At 39.5% G+C, this 16,992-nt stretch overlaps 1 protein-coding gene across 9 annotated transcripts in view; it reads left to right on the top strand.

Moving 5' to 3' along the window:
• Positions 1-2,685: 2,685 nt before the first annotated feature.
• The window catches only part of MAP3K7 (mitogen-activated protein kinase kinase kinase 7), a 45,495-nt gene continuing 31,188 nt past the window's right edge, over positions 2,686-16,992 (top strand). For 8 of the 9 annotated variants that reach the window (XR_009277123.1, XM_058834184.1, XM_058834183.1 and 5 more), the window contains exons 1-4: positions 2,686-2,817; positions 13,924-14,034; positions 15,748-15,813; positions 16,717-16,762. Coding sequence is in view for 7 of the 9 variants with exons in the window: in XM_058834184.1 (XP_058690167.1) it covers positions 2,728-2,817; positions 13,924-14,034; positions 15,748-15,813; positions 16,717-16,762 (313 nt within the window). In the remaining 2 variants the exon portion in view is untranslated. Of the gene's footprint in view, positions 2,818-13,923; positions 14,035-15,747; positions 15,814-16,716; positions 16,763-16,992 lie in introns of those variants that run through there. The other variant, XM_058834185.1, reaches the window with a different exon arrangement.

Raw genomic sequence — 16,992 nt, 5'->3', positions numbered from 1 at the left:
AAAAGAAACAAAATTTTAAGCTTTTGGCCTGAGACCATGCTCATGATTGCAACTATGTATCAAGACTAGCAGTGAAAGATTTTCACACCTCCCATTCCTTTCATTTGCACCTTTTCCTTGGCTTCAGTTGACTTCATGTGTTCCTTGTCTTGCTCTAGAAGTGTTTAGAGAACTGAAGCAATTGAACCAGTATGAACCAGTATGAAGATGAGTCAGATTGAAATGGGTCTGGTTTTCATTGGATTTGCAGTTTTCTCAATACCTCAGAAATCCATATTCTTCATCTTCCAACAATCAATATATTGCACACTCAGCAGCTGAGACAGTAGCAGCTGCTTACACAAGAAATACACTTTCCTGTAAGTTGTGAGGTCCAGGTATAAACAATGGTTCTTTATGACTGTGTCACAGCATGGCCAAGATGTGCACCCAGTAGTGCTTTTGAGAAAATGAAAATCAAATGCTTCACTGGGTATAAGGGGGTGCCAGGGTCAGTATGAACATCCAAACCTATAAACAACCTGAGAAAGTAGGGGCTCTGAATAACTCCACTGCTGGATGAAGCAGGTATTAGCCAGATTTTGGGGTATCGGGAAACTTCCCCTGTCTAACAGAAGACACTTTAGATCTTTCTAGACCAAACCATATCAGAAAATCAAAAAGCAACAGAAACTCAGCACATTCAGCATTTGAGTCTGCTCCCCACGCAGACACAGATTGTTCGGGAGATGTAATTGCACCGACCCAACCAGCCCTGCATACGAGTTTCATCTTGCATGTAACAGAGTCAACATGTACTGTGACTGCTTGGCTGGGATTTCTGGATTGGTGTACATCTGAAAATCCTGGACAAATTACAAAAGCTGACAGAAAAATACAAGAGGGGAGCAAAGAACCCATAATGGCAACCTGTCACAAAATGCAGCAGCTCTGATAGAGGCACTTTCACTTTGGCTTTTTTAACAACAGCTGAGCCACCATAAGATTATGTCACTACCCATATTCACCCTTCATATTTTTTTCTCCTAGTTAACTGTTTAAGTGGCATTCTCAGGCTAGCTCTGAAAACTAGATCTATCTGCATTTACGAGACTTCCTTGTGAGGTACAGACACTTGCTAGCATGCTAGCAGAGGAAGATCTAGGAAAGCTTACTAGATCTACTAAAATTACATACTATTAATAGTATTGTATAATAACATAACTTTTTATATATAGCCCTAAGGCTAAACATATCAAAATGAAGCACAGCTGTTTCAGGGGAACACAGCAGCTCTATTCACTCATCTCAGCACTGTTTTCACACCATGGACTGCCCTGAAGCATCAGTCTGAGACATTTACCACCAAAACAATACGGGGTGGGTACCCCAGCCAAAAGCAGAAGCAGGAGCCAGCCCTGGCAAAGAGTAGGTCAAGACTCCCTTGAGAGGGAGTGGTTAAGGTATACGTTCATTCCCGAGTCCTATCCCTTTATTACTAAGTGTTTACATCAACTCTCCATTACCCTCCACTCCACAGCCACCCTCTTACACACAGGTTTCGCCTGAGAAAGCACTGCTGAGTAACACAAGGGCCCTCGTCCCAAGACCCCATAAAATACTTCCTGCCCTGGAGAAATATATATGCATATATACAGGCAAAAGGTGTGCATGTGTGTATATATATATATACACACACTCACATATACATACATGCATATATATGCACATATACGTATATATACGTTTGCATATATACACACACACACATACATATATATACACACACACACATATACATACATATATGTATACATATATTTATATTTATATATCTATACGTATGAAAAAGTTCGTGTGGGTTGGGGCCGTGCCCGGCAGCTGCCCGGAACCACGGGAGCCCGGCCGGATCCTACACTCCAGCGCCAGCGCCAGCGCCAGCGCCAGCCCCAGCGCCAGCCCCAGCCCCAGCCCCAGCCCCAGCCCCAGCGCCAGCGCCAGCCCCAGCGCCAGCCCCAGCGCCAGCGCCAGCCCCAGCCCCAGCCCCAGCCCCAGCCGCCCCTCCGGCGGCTCCGGCCGGCGGCAGGAAGAGGAAGCGGGGCCGTCGCGGGGCGCGGCTGCTCCCCCTGGCGGCAGCGGCCGGCGGGGCGGGGCGGGGGCGGTGCCGCCGCCAGGCCGTGGCCCCGCCGCGGCCGCCCGAGAGGCCGATGCTGCCGGCGCTTCCCTGCCCGCCCCCGCCCGGCGCTCCCTCCCTCCCTTACTCTCTCAGTCCGTCCCTCCCTCCTCGGCCGGGGCAGCAGGAAGTGGCTCTGATGTCAGCGGCGGCGGCCGCGGCGCGGCTCTGAGCGGCTCTCCCACCCCCGCCGCGGCCCCCTCTCCTGCTGCCGCCGCTGGGGCTGGCGGAGGTGCCCGGCTGCGGCCCCGGGGGCGCCGCCTTCTCTCGCCCGGGGACGCGCGGCCGAGGCGGTCCCGAGCTGCGCAGAGGCCGCGGCCTAGGGCAGTCGGCGCGGCGCCCCGGGGGGGTGCGGGAGGGCGCGGGATGCGCAGCGGCGGCGCCGGGGCCTGCGCCCGCCGCCAGTGAGGCCCGAGGCCGCCGCGGATGCGGCCCCGGCGGCGCCTCGGACAGGCCCGCCCCGACCCGCGCCAGGAACCGCCGCCGAGCCCCGCGTAGCCCCGGCCCTCGGCTGCCTGGTGCCGGACCCTCGCGTAGCCCCGGCCCCCTCTCCTCCCTGCGGTGAAAGAGGAGGCATGTCCGCTGCCGCCTCCGCTGACATGATTGAAACCCCCCCGGTCCTCAACTTCGAAGAAATCGACTACAAAGAGATCGAGGTGGAAGAGGTGAGTGAGGGTCCCGCCGTCCCCCTCGCTCCCCGGGCGCGGCCAGCCTGGTCCCGGCCGCGCAGACCCCGAGCGCCCCCGGCGTTCTCCTCGCCGGCGCCGTCCCTCCGCTGCGGAAGGGGCCGCGGAGAATTCCCGGGTGCGCCGGGATGCCGGGACCCCCCCAGGGTACCTGACCGGGGGTCTGTGCTCCCGTGGATGCTGCAGCGGCTGGCACCAGCGAACAAAGGCAGTCTAGCTAGGAGTGGAGGTGCCAGCTTACTTCTGCCGGCCCTGCTGCTGAATGCCTTACTGTGGAGTTTTATTTAAACGGGATAGATTTATGAAGGACTTTAAAGTTTCGCCACCCACTTTAGTATGGGTGGCAAACACAGTTGTCAAGAGAGAGCTGTTAATTCTAGTGTTTCTTTCATATCCCTTTTTCTCTTTGCCCCTGTTTTCACCTTATGCCACCAAACGGAACCATTGTATATGTAACGATCATACCACTCTTAATGATTTGCTAAATTTACAGCTCCGTGAGTTGTAAGGGTAAACAGATTTTTTTTTTCTAAACATAGGCTATTGATTGTGCACTCTTGGATATGTAACATTTCATTTGTGACCTGTGCCTGTTACCCAGGAAGTGGCATTCAGTTATTAAATAACAAAGTTGGAAGGAAGTTTTTCTTCTGGTAAAATCGTATAGTAAAATTATTTCAGGTGTACCTTTCATCTATCTGGAGTTCCTGTGAAAGTAGCGTGGGTGTGATCTAGGATGGTTTGCGTGCTTTAATAACAGGCTCAGTAGTCTCTATATACTACAGTGTTGCTTGACTCTCAGAGTTACACAAAAATATTGCTGCTGGTTTTTTCCTTCATCCCCTGCTAAATTCTCTACAAGAGTGGAGTTGCTTCATGTTGACCCATAACAAGTTTGATGAGGCCAGCCTGTAGAGTCTGGACCTAACATGCATCCAAGACGTCTAAAACAGTCTCCGTGCTTTTATTTGTAGGTTACCATCTTTCAGTAATAATTACCCTCTTTTCCTTAAAAAGTTTGTGTGGAAGCAGAGTTTTGTGTAGTAGCTTTGATAGCTTTTAGATGACAACCTTCGTCTCAGGTTTTTATAGCAGCTTGCTAGATACTGGTTTGTTTATAATTATCACACTGGGCTTGGGTCTTCTGGGGATAGTTCAGGGACCTTAACATCTACAGCGTTTCCGTGGAGCACCAGGGCACTTTCTGCTGTATTCAGGTAGTGTTGTGGTAACTTTGGCTTTCACCATAGCAGGCACTGGGAATTTTCAGGAGACAGTAGCTTTCAGAAGATTGTCTTTATCTCTTTCTATGAATTTGGCAATCATAAAGATTTTTGTTTCTGTAAGTCTAGTTGTTCCACCTCCCTTTGTGCAATTAACTGTTCTGAAGTGAAGGTATTTTTGATGTTTTTGCAACAGTTACTAATAGCCAGGGAACAAATCACATGTTTTCGGAGCAACAGCCTTTCTCACCCAATGAAGAAAGTTTAAGTGGGTTATCCATCGGAAAAAGGTGCCCAGTGATGGCTCATAGAAGTGAGTACCACATCTGCTGTGTTAGACATAGCCCTTTGAATTAATAAAGTGCTATACAAATCTTTAATCCTCACAACACCCCTGGGGAGGTTGTTAGCAAGGATTGTATTGCTGTTTTACATATAAGAAATGTGGAACTGCATAGTGTATAATTGGTGTAACTAGAGTTTAGCTGTCTAAGGTTCAGTGCTCAGAGCTTGACTGTGTCCCACACATGTGCCTGGCACTCACAGAAACAGGACTGTCAGCACAAAAATGTATCTAGAGACAATGCCTAAGTAGAAATTTGTTTAATGCAGTTGTTGCATTATTCTCAACACAGTATCTTTGTAGAGATAACAAAACTCATGTGATATAAGCAGGAGAACTCTGATGAAGTGTTGTCTCCATGAAAAAATCTCACAGCTGGCATAGCATATTGAGTGTACCCGTCCTCACAGAATTCTTATAGGCAATGGGGATACCCTAATGCTGAACACAGTCTAAATGTCATTGCACAGAGGAAGAAATAAGGCCTACTTTACAAGAGAACAGATGGATTTGGGATCATACTTAGACCTTGCTTTTCTGAGCTGTGGGTGTTGACCTCTTACTCATGATGCAATTTCAGCACGAATAGTCAACTTTGTAGTCATAACAAAACGCACATCCTTACTGAGGATTTTCTGTGCTCTCACTTTAGAAGAAACTTCAGAAGTTTTCAAGGATTGTAAGTGACTGTAATATCTCAAAATGGTCATATATATGCTTGGCAAACTTCAAATGTTTCAAAATGGAGTGTTAAGAGATCTACACTGGAAACTCAAATGCTTTTATAATCATAGCTTTGCTGTTGTATTATCAAGGCTGTCTTGTCAGCAGATAGCAGTCCCACTCTGCCACTGGTTTATTAATAGATATTGAAGTTCTGAAATACTTGCAGGCCCAGAGACCTTGCTAATAAATGTGAGATCTATAAGTACACTCTCATTTAGGTTTGTCTGAACTCTACTAAGATCAGAACAAGAATATACCATATTTCACTTTAGTTACCATGCACATGACTAACTGTAGTGTTACTTCCCACCAGTAAAACACATCTCCAGCTTCAGTCTGCCTTTTTGTCATTTCAGGTGCTTAAAATGAAATAAAACATAGAGACGATTATTATTAAAGAGTTGGAGTCAGGTCAAAATTGATGTGACACAGCAGGAGCATCTTCAAAACTAGAAGGGGTAAAACAACATAAAACTTGTGTTCAAAAGAAGTGGTCTCTATTTTACTATGCAAGTTTTCGATTGTGAAAATGGCCATTTTAAGTTTTTAGTATTAGATAGACAAATCATTAGAAACTGAAAAAATATTGCCTAATATAACTGAAATCAAGTCAGCAATAAAAAGCCTAAGAGTCTTGTTTTAAAGTCTCATATTTAAATCTAGAACAACACTCCTGTTGTTTCTTCCCAGAGGAGTTTCCACATCTAAACAACAAACACACTTTGGTTTTTAGTTGTTCTGGCAGCCTACTCCCTGCCACTCTTTCCTGAAAATTCCACAGGCTTTCTTCCACCAGGTAACTGGGTAACAGTCCCATACATGACCAAAATGTAGACCTCTTCATCACATGATATGTGTATCCTTGGCACAGCCAAAGGTACATGTCTGGTCATGTATACTGTGACCCTGCCCAGTCACTGCCTGATGCAGACAAGTTAGAAAAACTAATGCCATATTTGCATAGTTGTAAGTTACTTTTGGATGGTCTGAAAGTGGAAATTACTTGAAAACTGTTGTTTAATGCTCTACTGTTAGAGTATATACAGTAAACTGTATATATACATTTTACAGTGAAGTTTATTTTCAACAATCTGTTTGGGCAGTAGTTAATTCTAAGAGAATTAGGGTAATGTTTTCTTTGAGATGAGGAGGTAAGCTTCATATATATTTCTTATAGAAAGTTTACTTAAGATCCCAACAACCAAGGAGATGCAATTTATAGTATTTCCACCTATGTCAGATATTTTTGAAATAGTTGATTAATTTCATTAACTGAGTAGTGTGCTGAGATCTATGTCTGCTCCTTCCAATTCTGGAGCAAAGCAGTTCAGAGGCAAGAGAATGAGCAATACAGCAGAGCAACTGGGTTTTGCTCCCCTTTATATAGTTAACTTTTAAAACGTTAGTGAGATGAAATGACTGATTATGTCCATTACAAAGTAAAGCACATTTGTGTAAGTTGCTGTTGAGCATGAAGCTATTACTACCTCCACTGTTTCTGTGTTCTGGGGGGTCACCCCCAGTTGTAGAATACCAATCTGAAAAGTTGGAAGGAATTTAGAGAAGAACCAGATATGATTTGAGATCTGAACAGCATTTTTCAGATATCTGACTTGAGTGCAGAAGGATTGGTTCTCAAGAACCAAGGGTGGTGGTTAAAATCCATTTGAAGTCAGTTGAATTTCTCAGCCTTTTTCAGTAAGACTTCAAGGTGCAAAGCTGGGTATTCAAAAACAAAGGCAAAAAATAAGTACATGGTGAAAACATATGCCAGTATTTTCTCTGATTTTAATCTAAATACGTTTCTGAATTAATTCAAATAACTACTTAAATGTAGTCTAGTTACACCCATGGAAGATTCTCTTTATTCATTTACATAGGAAAATAGCTGAAGTGTTAGCTGGGGTGTAAATTTATAGCAGAAGTTGTTCAACATCAATTCTATGTGGATGAAATTTACTGTGCATTGAGTTAGAAGATGGCTAATAAGCTAGTTAAACATTTAATGTGACGCTTTACACTCATTTCTGCACATGCAGATATACTCAGTGAATCAGTTTATGTCCTGTAAAAGAAACTCATACTTCACTCTCATAAAGAACACATGGGAAAGAAACCTCACAGATCTTCCTGTTCCAGTGATGAAAGGAAGATCCATATTTCTGAGATAATTAAGAGTTCTGTGTCTAATACCTTTCTTTCCCTAAGAAAAAACTAAAACAACAGAGCAAGTTGCACATGTCCCTTATTTGTTCCACCCATTGGAACAGTATTTACAGTAGATTACCAGTAATTTTAGACAATGCCAGCCCAGAAAGCTCATGTTAGAATCCTGCATCCTGACTGCCTCATTATCCAATATCTTGTTTCTAAAATAATAATCCAATCTCTCGGCTGCTCTTAACAGAAGAAATTGATTCATACTAGAGCATCAGACAGTTGTTTCATTAATGTTTATAAATTGCTGGTAATTAAAATTTAATTCAGTTCAGTTCTTGATACAGATATATAAAACCCTATCAGTAGGGTAAAAGCTTTTCAGTATGTGATAAGCCAGGATGAAAGTATAACTTGATAAACTGTTATCTTTGAGATGCATGCATTTCTTGGAATGACTTGAGCTATCAAAATGCAGGGAGGGTTGGTTGCATGTTCAGAGCAAAGGAAGAATTTCTGGGAACATAATTTTCAGTGGGATTCTGAGTAACCTGGTCCAGTGGAAGGTGTTCCTGCCCATGACAAGGCGGATGGAACTAGATGTTCTTTTAAGGTCCCTTCCAACCCAAACCATTCTATGATCCTATAATTTCAAGAACATGTAAGGTGATGCTTTGATTCTTCATAAACATGTTCTAAAGAAGATGAAAAGAGAATTCTTAAAACAGAGCTAAATTCAGATAGACAAGCCACTGAATGAAACCTGTACAGTGTTATACAGCTCTAACAGATGAAACCCTGGTTAGGGACCAACTGTATGAGTTTGTCTATATTTATTAAGAATCTAAGTTGATTTTAATAACTAGTTTATTTCAGGAAGAAATATTTTTTTCCTAAGGTGTTTTGCATAACTTCTAAGTTGAAACTTGGAAACTAAATCTAAACTAAGTGACTTTGTTTTCTTCAGATTAGTAGGATTCATTACAGGGGTTTTCGGAGTGGGGGAGTGAAGAGGATTTGGACGTTTCTTCATTTCTGTATGAATCCCAAAAAGGAAAAGCAACATTTAGAGTTGTGCTGACACTAGTACAAATAACCAAAGAACATAGCTGTAAGAATTGGCAGATAGATCCAAACTCCTTCCTAAAAGTGCTGCCAGGGTATTGGCCCCAGTCATTCATGGCATGGGGCCAATTTGCTTCAACCTACTTAATAAAGCATAGCACACACAGAGGAACCAAAGCTGGGATTTGAGGCTAGTTGAATGAATGATGAAAAGTGTAGGCATATATTTTTAGAAGCTCTAAAATGTTGTTCATGGTTTCTTTTGGCACCTTTTTTTTGTTTGTTTGTTTTACTTTTTGGGTTTTGTTGGATTTGTTTGTTTTTCTGTTTTGTTGGATTTTTTTGTTTTTTTAATTTATGCTCCATTTGCCATACAGGCAGACATGTGAAAAACTGAAAATATTAGTATACTTTATTGGTACTCCTGGAGCTCTGGTAGACAAAGAAAATAGAAGCAACTGAATTTTAAAATGTGATTCTTTTTTGTGTTTTTAGAAAGCATTATAAAGCATTTTTTTCCACTCTGTCTTGTGTAGTGTCTGGAGCTTGAGAGATCCAAACATTCAGTTTGTATACATACCATTTTATTAGCAAATATACCAGTAAACAAAGCAACATAGATATTAAAGATAACTTAAAACCTGTTGTCATTTTGGAAACACGGGTTTTGTTGGGTTTTCTTTGCTGGATTTTTGTAACCGCTTCTCTTGCTTCCCAAAATTGTAAATCAGCATGTCATACAGTAGATACTTCAAATTATGAAGTCAGTTCTGCAAAGAATACTACGTCTACTAACCAGGGAGCTATTATATTTTATTGCTGTCTTATATATCCAGCAAGGTTTTTTTTAGAAAGAAAAGCACTAGGTATCCAGTATGCAGAACTACCTTACATGGAAACTTTATGGATAGAGAGAAAAACTTTTCATTTTTATGTTTTTGAGTTAATAGAAAACCTGTGCAGTTAATACAAAGTTGAAATTAATTCTTCCAAAGTTTTGGCGTTTGTTAGGGGATTATGGTGCATCTGAATAAATAGAGATGCATTTTTCTTATTTTACTGGGGGAGGGGAAATTTTTGGTCACATCCCTTAGGTCAAAATACATCCTTAAGGTCTTAACATATCTGCAGTCTCTATTTCCTGCATGATTTCTAGTCTACATAACTTACCAGTCAGTATAGTCTACATACTTACAAGTCAGTATCATGTATCTTTGTTTACGTACAGCATTTGATACTATTTGTACACAGAGACAGAGGTAATGCTTGTTCCAGGGTTCTTGTATGGTTCATATTCTTTAAATAAGACTCTAAATACATTATCTGGAAAACATGCAAGTGGCACTGTCCTTCACCATGTCACTTTGTCACACAGTAAAATGTTACTTTTGACTGGTGTGTATTCTATATGTAGAAGAATAAATTTTAGTACACTTTTCAATCTTTGAATCTCTTGAAGTATTACTTCCAGTTTAAAATGTTTTTGTGTCATGTACCGAGTGGTCTTTGACAAACTTAATTATCTTCTGTGAGAAAGGTAGAAGCAGACTTGTTCTTACTCTATTTCTAAATGTCTCATCTGCCTTATATTTTCCTTTTTTCTCCTAGATGATAGTTAAAGGAACAAAATCTTTTACCAAAAGAATGTGTTTATTTTTAGATCATTTTCCAGATATACACAGTGCTACAGATCAACTGCTGTTTATTGATTTGCTGTGTCAATAATTACATTAACTGTGCTTAATATCATTCCAAATATGCAGTATTGCTAAAACATATGGTGTGGCACCAAAAGCAGGGGACAAGTAGGAATGAGTATGAAGAAACTAAAGTTCAGGCAGTGCCTTACTCCTGTGATATTAAGTTACTTAGTTCCAGCACGTGGTGCTGAAGGAAACTACATAGTGTTTAAACCATTATGACAATATCTAAGATTTACTCCTTTAAAGAAAAAATTAAAGGGAAGAAAACTATATGTAAATGGACTCCACCACAGGCTGCATTCTGTCAGTTATAAAGGGTTTTTTGCTATGAGTAAGGTACTTTTTCCAGATTAAGTAGGATAAACACTGTGTTTTCACATATGGGAAACTTCAATTTGTATTAGATCCATCATCATTTCTGATAGTTGCTCCTTTCACGTGTTATCCGAGAGCCTGAGCTGCTTTAATGGAGGACTGGCTCTTCTGTTTTCCCTGTATCCTAGGTAAATATTCACTGCATTCATGTCCTCTTCTCAAGTTCAACCCTCTGCCTAAGCTGGCACCAAGTCACTGATAAATTGTTATGAAACCTTGACTGCATAATCATTTATCAAATTTTCACCAACAATAAAATTTACATACGTGATGGTCTCACAGCTTTCTGTTATGTAATTAAGGTTTAAATTACCTGCTAAATTCATTCTCTCGGTAATCAACACTGATTTTATTTATTATTGTTTTTTCCAGTCATCAGTGGAACTTCTTAAAGTGCATCTGATTCTTGGAATTTATTCCACTTGTCATCTAAAACCCAAATATTGTGACTTTCGTGGCTCAGTGTAAAACACTACATTGGGCAGTATATTTGTTTCTGTGAGTTTCTTAATTTAATAGAAACATTGTTAAAAAATACAACAACACTGCAAAATGATGCTTTCTTTAGTATATGAACTGGAAATACACGTACAAGTTCTCAGGACAAAACTTGCAAATAGTCATGGATAATCTGCAAGGGAACAGTATGCATTTATATTAACTTACAGGCTGAATTTAACTATGTGAAATCAAATGGAAGAGATACATGGGCTTTCTTTTTTTTGTTATACATCTGAAAAAGAAATGTATTTAATGTATAAAGATGTATGTAGTATATATTGCCTATTCATAATATTAAAATTATGTACATAATACATATAGTGTATTTTTACGTATGAACATATACAAGTCTTTTCAGCAGGGAAAGATACAACTAGCCAGAAAAAAAGTCAACCTGACCCATCACAAACTGTTGTAAGTGATTCAGGCTAAGTAAAAGAAAAAAAATATTACTTCATTAAATTTTGAGACCAGTCTTTTAACTGATGTATATGCACTGTTTTCAAATCCTTTTGTTTCTGTCACGGGTTTAAATGTAACAGAATTGTAGTTGAAAACTCTGAAAAAGTATGAGAAAGATATGTTAGGAAAAGGAACCTTCTAAAAGGTGTCTCACAGAGACTTGCAATCATAAGGCCAATTGTATCCACCTAGAAGAATTCATTATATGCCCATGTCCTTTTCCCTAAGTGGAAGGGAGAGTTCTTCCCACTCACTTGGGTAACCCGGTCTGGATTCCTTCACAGCGTAGGGGAGCAGCAGATGTGGATCTGTAGTGCTGCTGCTCTTCATCCTGCACAAGCTGCTCTGTGGCATCCTTCTCTCATTAACTGTCCTTAGTATATGCCAGATGCTTGCATGGTGGTTTTTTATGTGCTCACTAATCATCATTTCCGCAAAATGCAGACTTACAGCACGCACATCAACTGATGAGATTTTGCTTATTCTGTAGGTCTGGTCACGTGCTGTGCAAGGTGGGTAGAGGCTTTGTAATGGACAGCTCTTGCAGCAGTAGAAGGTGGGGGGCCTGCCAACTCCAAGAAAATGGGCAATTTTATTCAAAACATGGTCTGAGAGAGAAGGGGAAATAACAAGGACGGCTGTTTGGGACTTTTATGTCTTCCAGTGACTCATTGTTTCCAATTTGTTGATATGTACTATTTTTGTAGGCTGCTCATCTATCATTCATATGGCTTGGTGTTTCCAACCTCACTTATGGAATGCAAGAAAATAGTTAGCGTGTGTTACGTCAGGACAAGAGTCAAGGCCCTGCACTTTGGCGGGGGGATGAGGTTACAATCAACAGGTCCAGTTCTTTAATGGAACAGAATGGAGCATGTTCTGTGCATCCTCTGTGAATATCTTATCACAGACTCAGTGTGCAAACCACTGTTGTGGAAGGTAAAGGTGAGATGGCAGGAACTCCTGCAAGGCTTAAGTACATGCTGTAATGTAAAAGAGAAAAATATTTCTTACAATAACAAGGAAGCCAGAAGAAGAAAGTGCCATTGATCACTTTGGCTGTCATGGGCAGCTGTTTCTTATATCCACATGAAACTTTTAAGAAGTATTAAGCATAATTTCCCTTTTTTGATCTTTCTTAATGCAAGATCTTGAAGGGGTTTTTTTAATTTATATTTTTCATCTCTTCAAACTGGGGCCTTGATTGCAGACTTTCTCATATCCATGAGAGTTTAGCAGGTCTTGAGTTGTGCACCTGCAGTCTTTTCCATCCCATTCCCAGAGGAAATAAGTTTCACTATTTATTTATTTGGGAAGCACATAGTAAAAACCTAATCCAGGAATGGATTACATAAATGGTAGTCAGCCCCTTGTTTCTCCTCCCTTCTCCTAATTCTCATCTTGCCTGCCTTGCATTTTTTGGAGTTCGAGGTGCTCCTTTTCCTTCTGTGCCTGTGTATGCCTTAGGTTTCCTACTCCTCAACATTTTATTTTGAGCATATGAGTAATAATGCGCTTGTCTGTGGTTTCCTGTAGTGGCTGCCACTGTTTTGTAGTCACTGTTTTGGCAACACCTTCATTTCAATTTTACATCTCATGTGCATGTATTGTCATTATTCCTGTAGGTTGCCGTTTTTCCTCTGAGGAGCAATTAAAATAAATGAATTTTCAATTAAACATCATGTGTAATTCACCAGTAACTTAAAGTGACCTTCTCTCTATGCTGCTTTCATTTATATGCTTGATTTCAAAGAGCTACTCTAAATAATGCTGGTGTGGTGGTGTTGAGCTTTTTCACAGCAAAGGTTAAAGATTGCTTGAACACTATAGAATACAAAAGCTGCTACTACTGCTTTTACAAAGTTACACAGAAGAATTATGGCTCTTCTCAGGGGTTCGGTTTTTTTAATTGTTTTAGGCAATGTTAATTCTAAATCAGATAGAAAGCAGACAGAAATAGGGAAAACTTATCTTATAGACACAGTGCTTTTTTGAAGGACTTGCAGGATAATTTACTGCTATCACACTCTTGAGTCATCTCTGAGAAAATGAACTGATAACTTTGAGCACACTGAGCATCTTGTCCCAGTTTCATCATGGTCCTGTGCAGTTGTGTAGGCATTTAAATTTCAGAAGTTTTAATTCATGTTTTTAGCAAGAATAAACAAATACAGCAGATAAATGTAGTTTCATGGGTGAAACCTAAAAAAAAAATTTGGTCTCATTCCTCTGATTTTCTTCTGAGCAAATTTTGTTCTAAATAATTGAGATCATAACTCTTTGAAATACTGTCTCTGCACATCAGTAGTAAAATGTTTTGTATGTGTGTTTTCCAATTCTTCTGTAAATGATCTCTTGAGCAAGCTTAGCTAAACCCGGTTATGTTTTGATGGCACAGTATTCAGTTCCTACTGCAAACCTCAAGTCTGTGTATTTTCAGTTTTGTAAGTTGAATTTCTGTCTGTGAAGTCCTGCACAACAAATGAAACCATTTCAAGTTTTAACTCTAGTGTTTTGTATTTTGTTCTAGGTTGTTGGAAGAGGAGCCTTTGGTGTGGTCTGCAAGGCAAAATGGCGAGCTAAAGATGTAGCCATTAAACAGATAGAAAGTGAATCTGAAAGAAAAGCCTTCATTGTAGAGGTACAGTACATTTGATGGAAAATATGGGGTTTGGTAGAGCTTGTTTCCTGAAATTCGTGGGTGCATTTAGTGTACTAAAAGTTATGTCTTTATCTTAAAATAAATGCTGCCTGTGGTACCCAGTTCAGGCCTGCACCCTTGTCTTGCAGAACAGGAGACCTGTCAAAGCATATCGCAGCTCCTTTAGTTTGCTTCTCATAAAAACTGAAAAGCAAGAGTGTGGGAGAGACAAGGGCACACAAGTAGTGAAATAACACTTCTTAGATTCTGTCCCAGCCTGAAGTCAGGGTGCAGCTGGAATAGCCAAAGCCTTGGAGCTGGCTAACACTTCCAGGGGCCACAGCATAGGTTCTCAATCAGTACAATCAGGTTGATATTTGAAACCATTTCTGAGTTTTTTCAGCAGTTCTAATAACTTGATTCTTTTCCTATATATAAGTACATTGGTACCTTAAAGGCAATCACTGCTTTCATTCAGTATCTGCTTCTTTAAAAATATGTTGAGTAGTTCAGCTATACTGATAGACTTCCCAAGATACATAGTATTTTCTAAAATCAAAAGTTTAGTTTAAATGAGATATGTTGTGACATACTGCTTAGTATTTATTCTGTTATAATTTAGGATGTTCAGGATACACAAAATATGTTAAAAATAAAACTCTTAAATTTAGAACTAACTCTAGCAAAATGTGACACACTAAAGGGCTGGAAAAAGCATGTTTGTAATAGTCCTTTCTTTAAATATTTATATGTTGTTCATTACAATGAAAAGTTTTTAAGGTTATTAGTCTGAGTCTGGTGTAATGCTGAGTAGATCCGATTGGTCCCTTGGGATTTTTGTGTTCAAAAGAGGTCTGAGTAGATAATCCCAGAAAGGCTTCAGTAATTACTGCTATTCAGAAGACCCTGCACAGTGAAAGCATCAGGTGAAATATTTCATTCTGATTTTTTAGATCTTCTGAAGACATAGAAATAATTCTGTATAGAAATAATAGCATTTGCTCCGTAGACAGCATAAACTACTTCAGCAGTCTGTGTAAAGGGGGAAAAATGCCTTTTTGCTTGCTTCTACTATGTACTGGTAAAAAAATCCAATGCAAAATACTGCAGTTGTCAGTGCAAATAGTAATAAGTTCGTGGAACTATGTCATTTTAATATTAAATTATTTTCATTTGTAAATTCTTAATTATTTATAAGTTATTAATATAACTCAATAATTTAATAATTAATTACATTTATTGTTAAATTTTTTAATGTTAAAATATTTAATTATAGGGTGTGGGCTTGGGGATTTTAGAACTTTTGTCCTCTATATTATCAAAACAGACAGTATGATTCTGATTTCTTTTTATTTAATCAATTTTTATGTAGTCCCAAAATTGAAAGCCTTAGGAAGAGCACCAAATCTATAGATGTCATAGTTGCACAGTGCTTGTGATTTGAGTGACATTATTATAGCCTGACAAAAATACTTTCTTTAAATGTAATTTCTTCAAACTTTCTTTTAAAACACAGTTTGTTTGACACAAACTGCATTGCATAAATTAAAATGCAAAGAGTGACATAAATATTTTAATTCGTAAAGTCACCATCTGGGGTTACGCAGACATAGAAAACTGTCCTTGCTGTTGTGGTGTATTATTTATAGCTATGAAAATAAAGCATTATCCCTTTTTGTCTCATGGTTTGAAACCGTGTGATTTGTATTGCAGCTTCGACAACTGTCACGAGTAAATCATCCCAATATTGTCAAGTTATATGGAGCCTGTCTAAACCCAGTAAGTTACAGCTTATGTCAGTATGAAAAAAGGTGACTAGCTTAACATATGCAAGGATCAGTGCACATAACATGTATTTTATATTAAAAATGTATATTTTATATATTTTTCATGTTTTGGCCATAGTAAGGAAATATACAGATGTGTAGGTTGGTTGATATTTTCAGGTATTTGTTTTTCCTTTCTACTGCTATGAAAAACAACTTCTTTCAAGAATACACCAAATTTGTTTCTAAACACCAGTTTTACTTCAGTTTGTCAAAATGGCATCTAGTGTATTACAGATAATGTTACATTCATATCTACAGTCATATTAATTACTAATCAATACAGAAAGGAGATGCATTATCAACACATGATTGTGTCTTGTAAATCAGCTCCTATTTTCATACATGCAATTTTCAGGATTTGCTTGCTTTCAGCCACAGCTGCAAACAGTCACACAATGCTCAAAGCAGAAAAGAGGGTGCTGTGACAGAACAGATGTATCCTTAGCTAATTCTGGTACAGGCTTTTTAACTGATTAAAATAATGCTGCATCCCTTTTCTTTCTTAGTACTAGTGAAATGATTTTGGCATGGTATTTAAATTTTTTTTTGTAAGCCACTAAAGGAATAAAGTAAAGGACAGTGAACTGCAGTTTGAAGACAGTATTTGCTTTTTAAGTCTGAAGAGGGAGAGAGGTCATTCTTTTTATTTTCTATCTTCCAATGAGAACTAAGTGTAAAACTGATTTTTCTTACATGTAAATACATACCTGTCAAACTGACTGATGTACTTCCCATTAGCTTAGGTATGGAGTTTTTGCAGTTGCTCACAAAGAACTTCCCTTTCAGTTTATGAAAGCTGTCTTCTGCCTCTGCATTGAAAATATGCTAATTTTTTGTCCCCTTCCCCCCAAAGGTGTGTCTTGTTATGGAGTATGCTGAAGGAGGTTCTCTGTACAATGGTGAGTATCATTTCAACTTCCTGGAGTTAAAGTGCTAATATTAAGGCAAACATCTCCATTCTTGGAGCTGTTCATAAGACACTGAATACAATCAGCACAACCAGCTGGAGGTGGCCTGCTTGACCTGCTTGGTAGACTTGCAGGGGTTTCTTTGAATTATTATGTGGTTCTTTGAAATACTTAAAATAACGTAAAGGAGAAGGCAGTGTGCCTTTTAAAACCTCTTTTCA

Source organism: Poecile atricapillus, chromosome 3 (assembly GCF_030490865.1).
Source record: "Poecile atricapillus isolate bPoeAtr1 chromosome 3, bPoeAtr1.hap1, whole genome shotgun sequence".
Classification (NCBI taxonomy): Eukaryota; Metazoa; Chordata; class Aves; order Passeriformes; family Paridae; genus Poecile; species Poecile atricapillus.
This window is presented reverse-complemented; position numbering and strand designations above follow the sequence as displayed.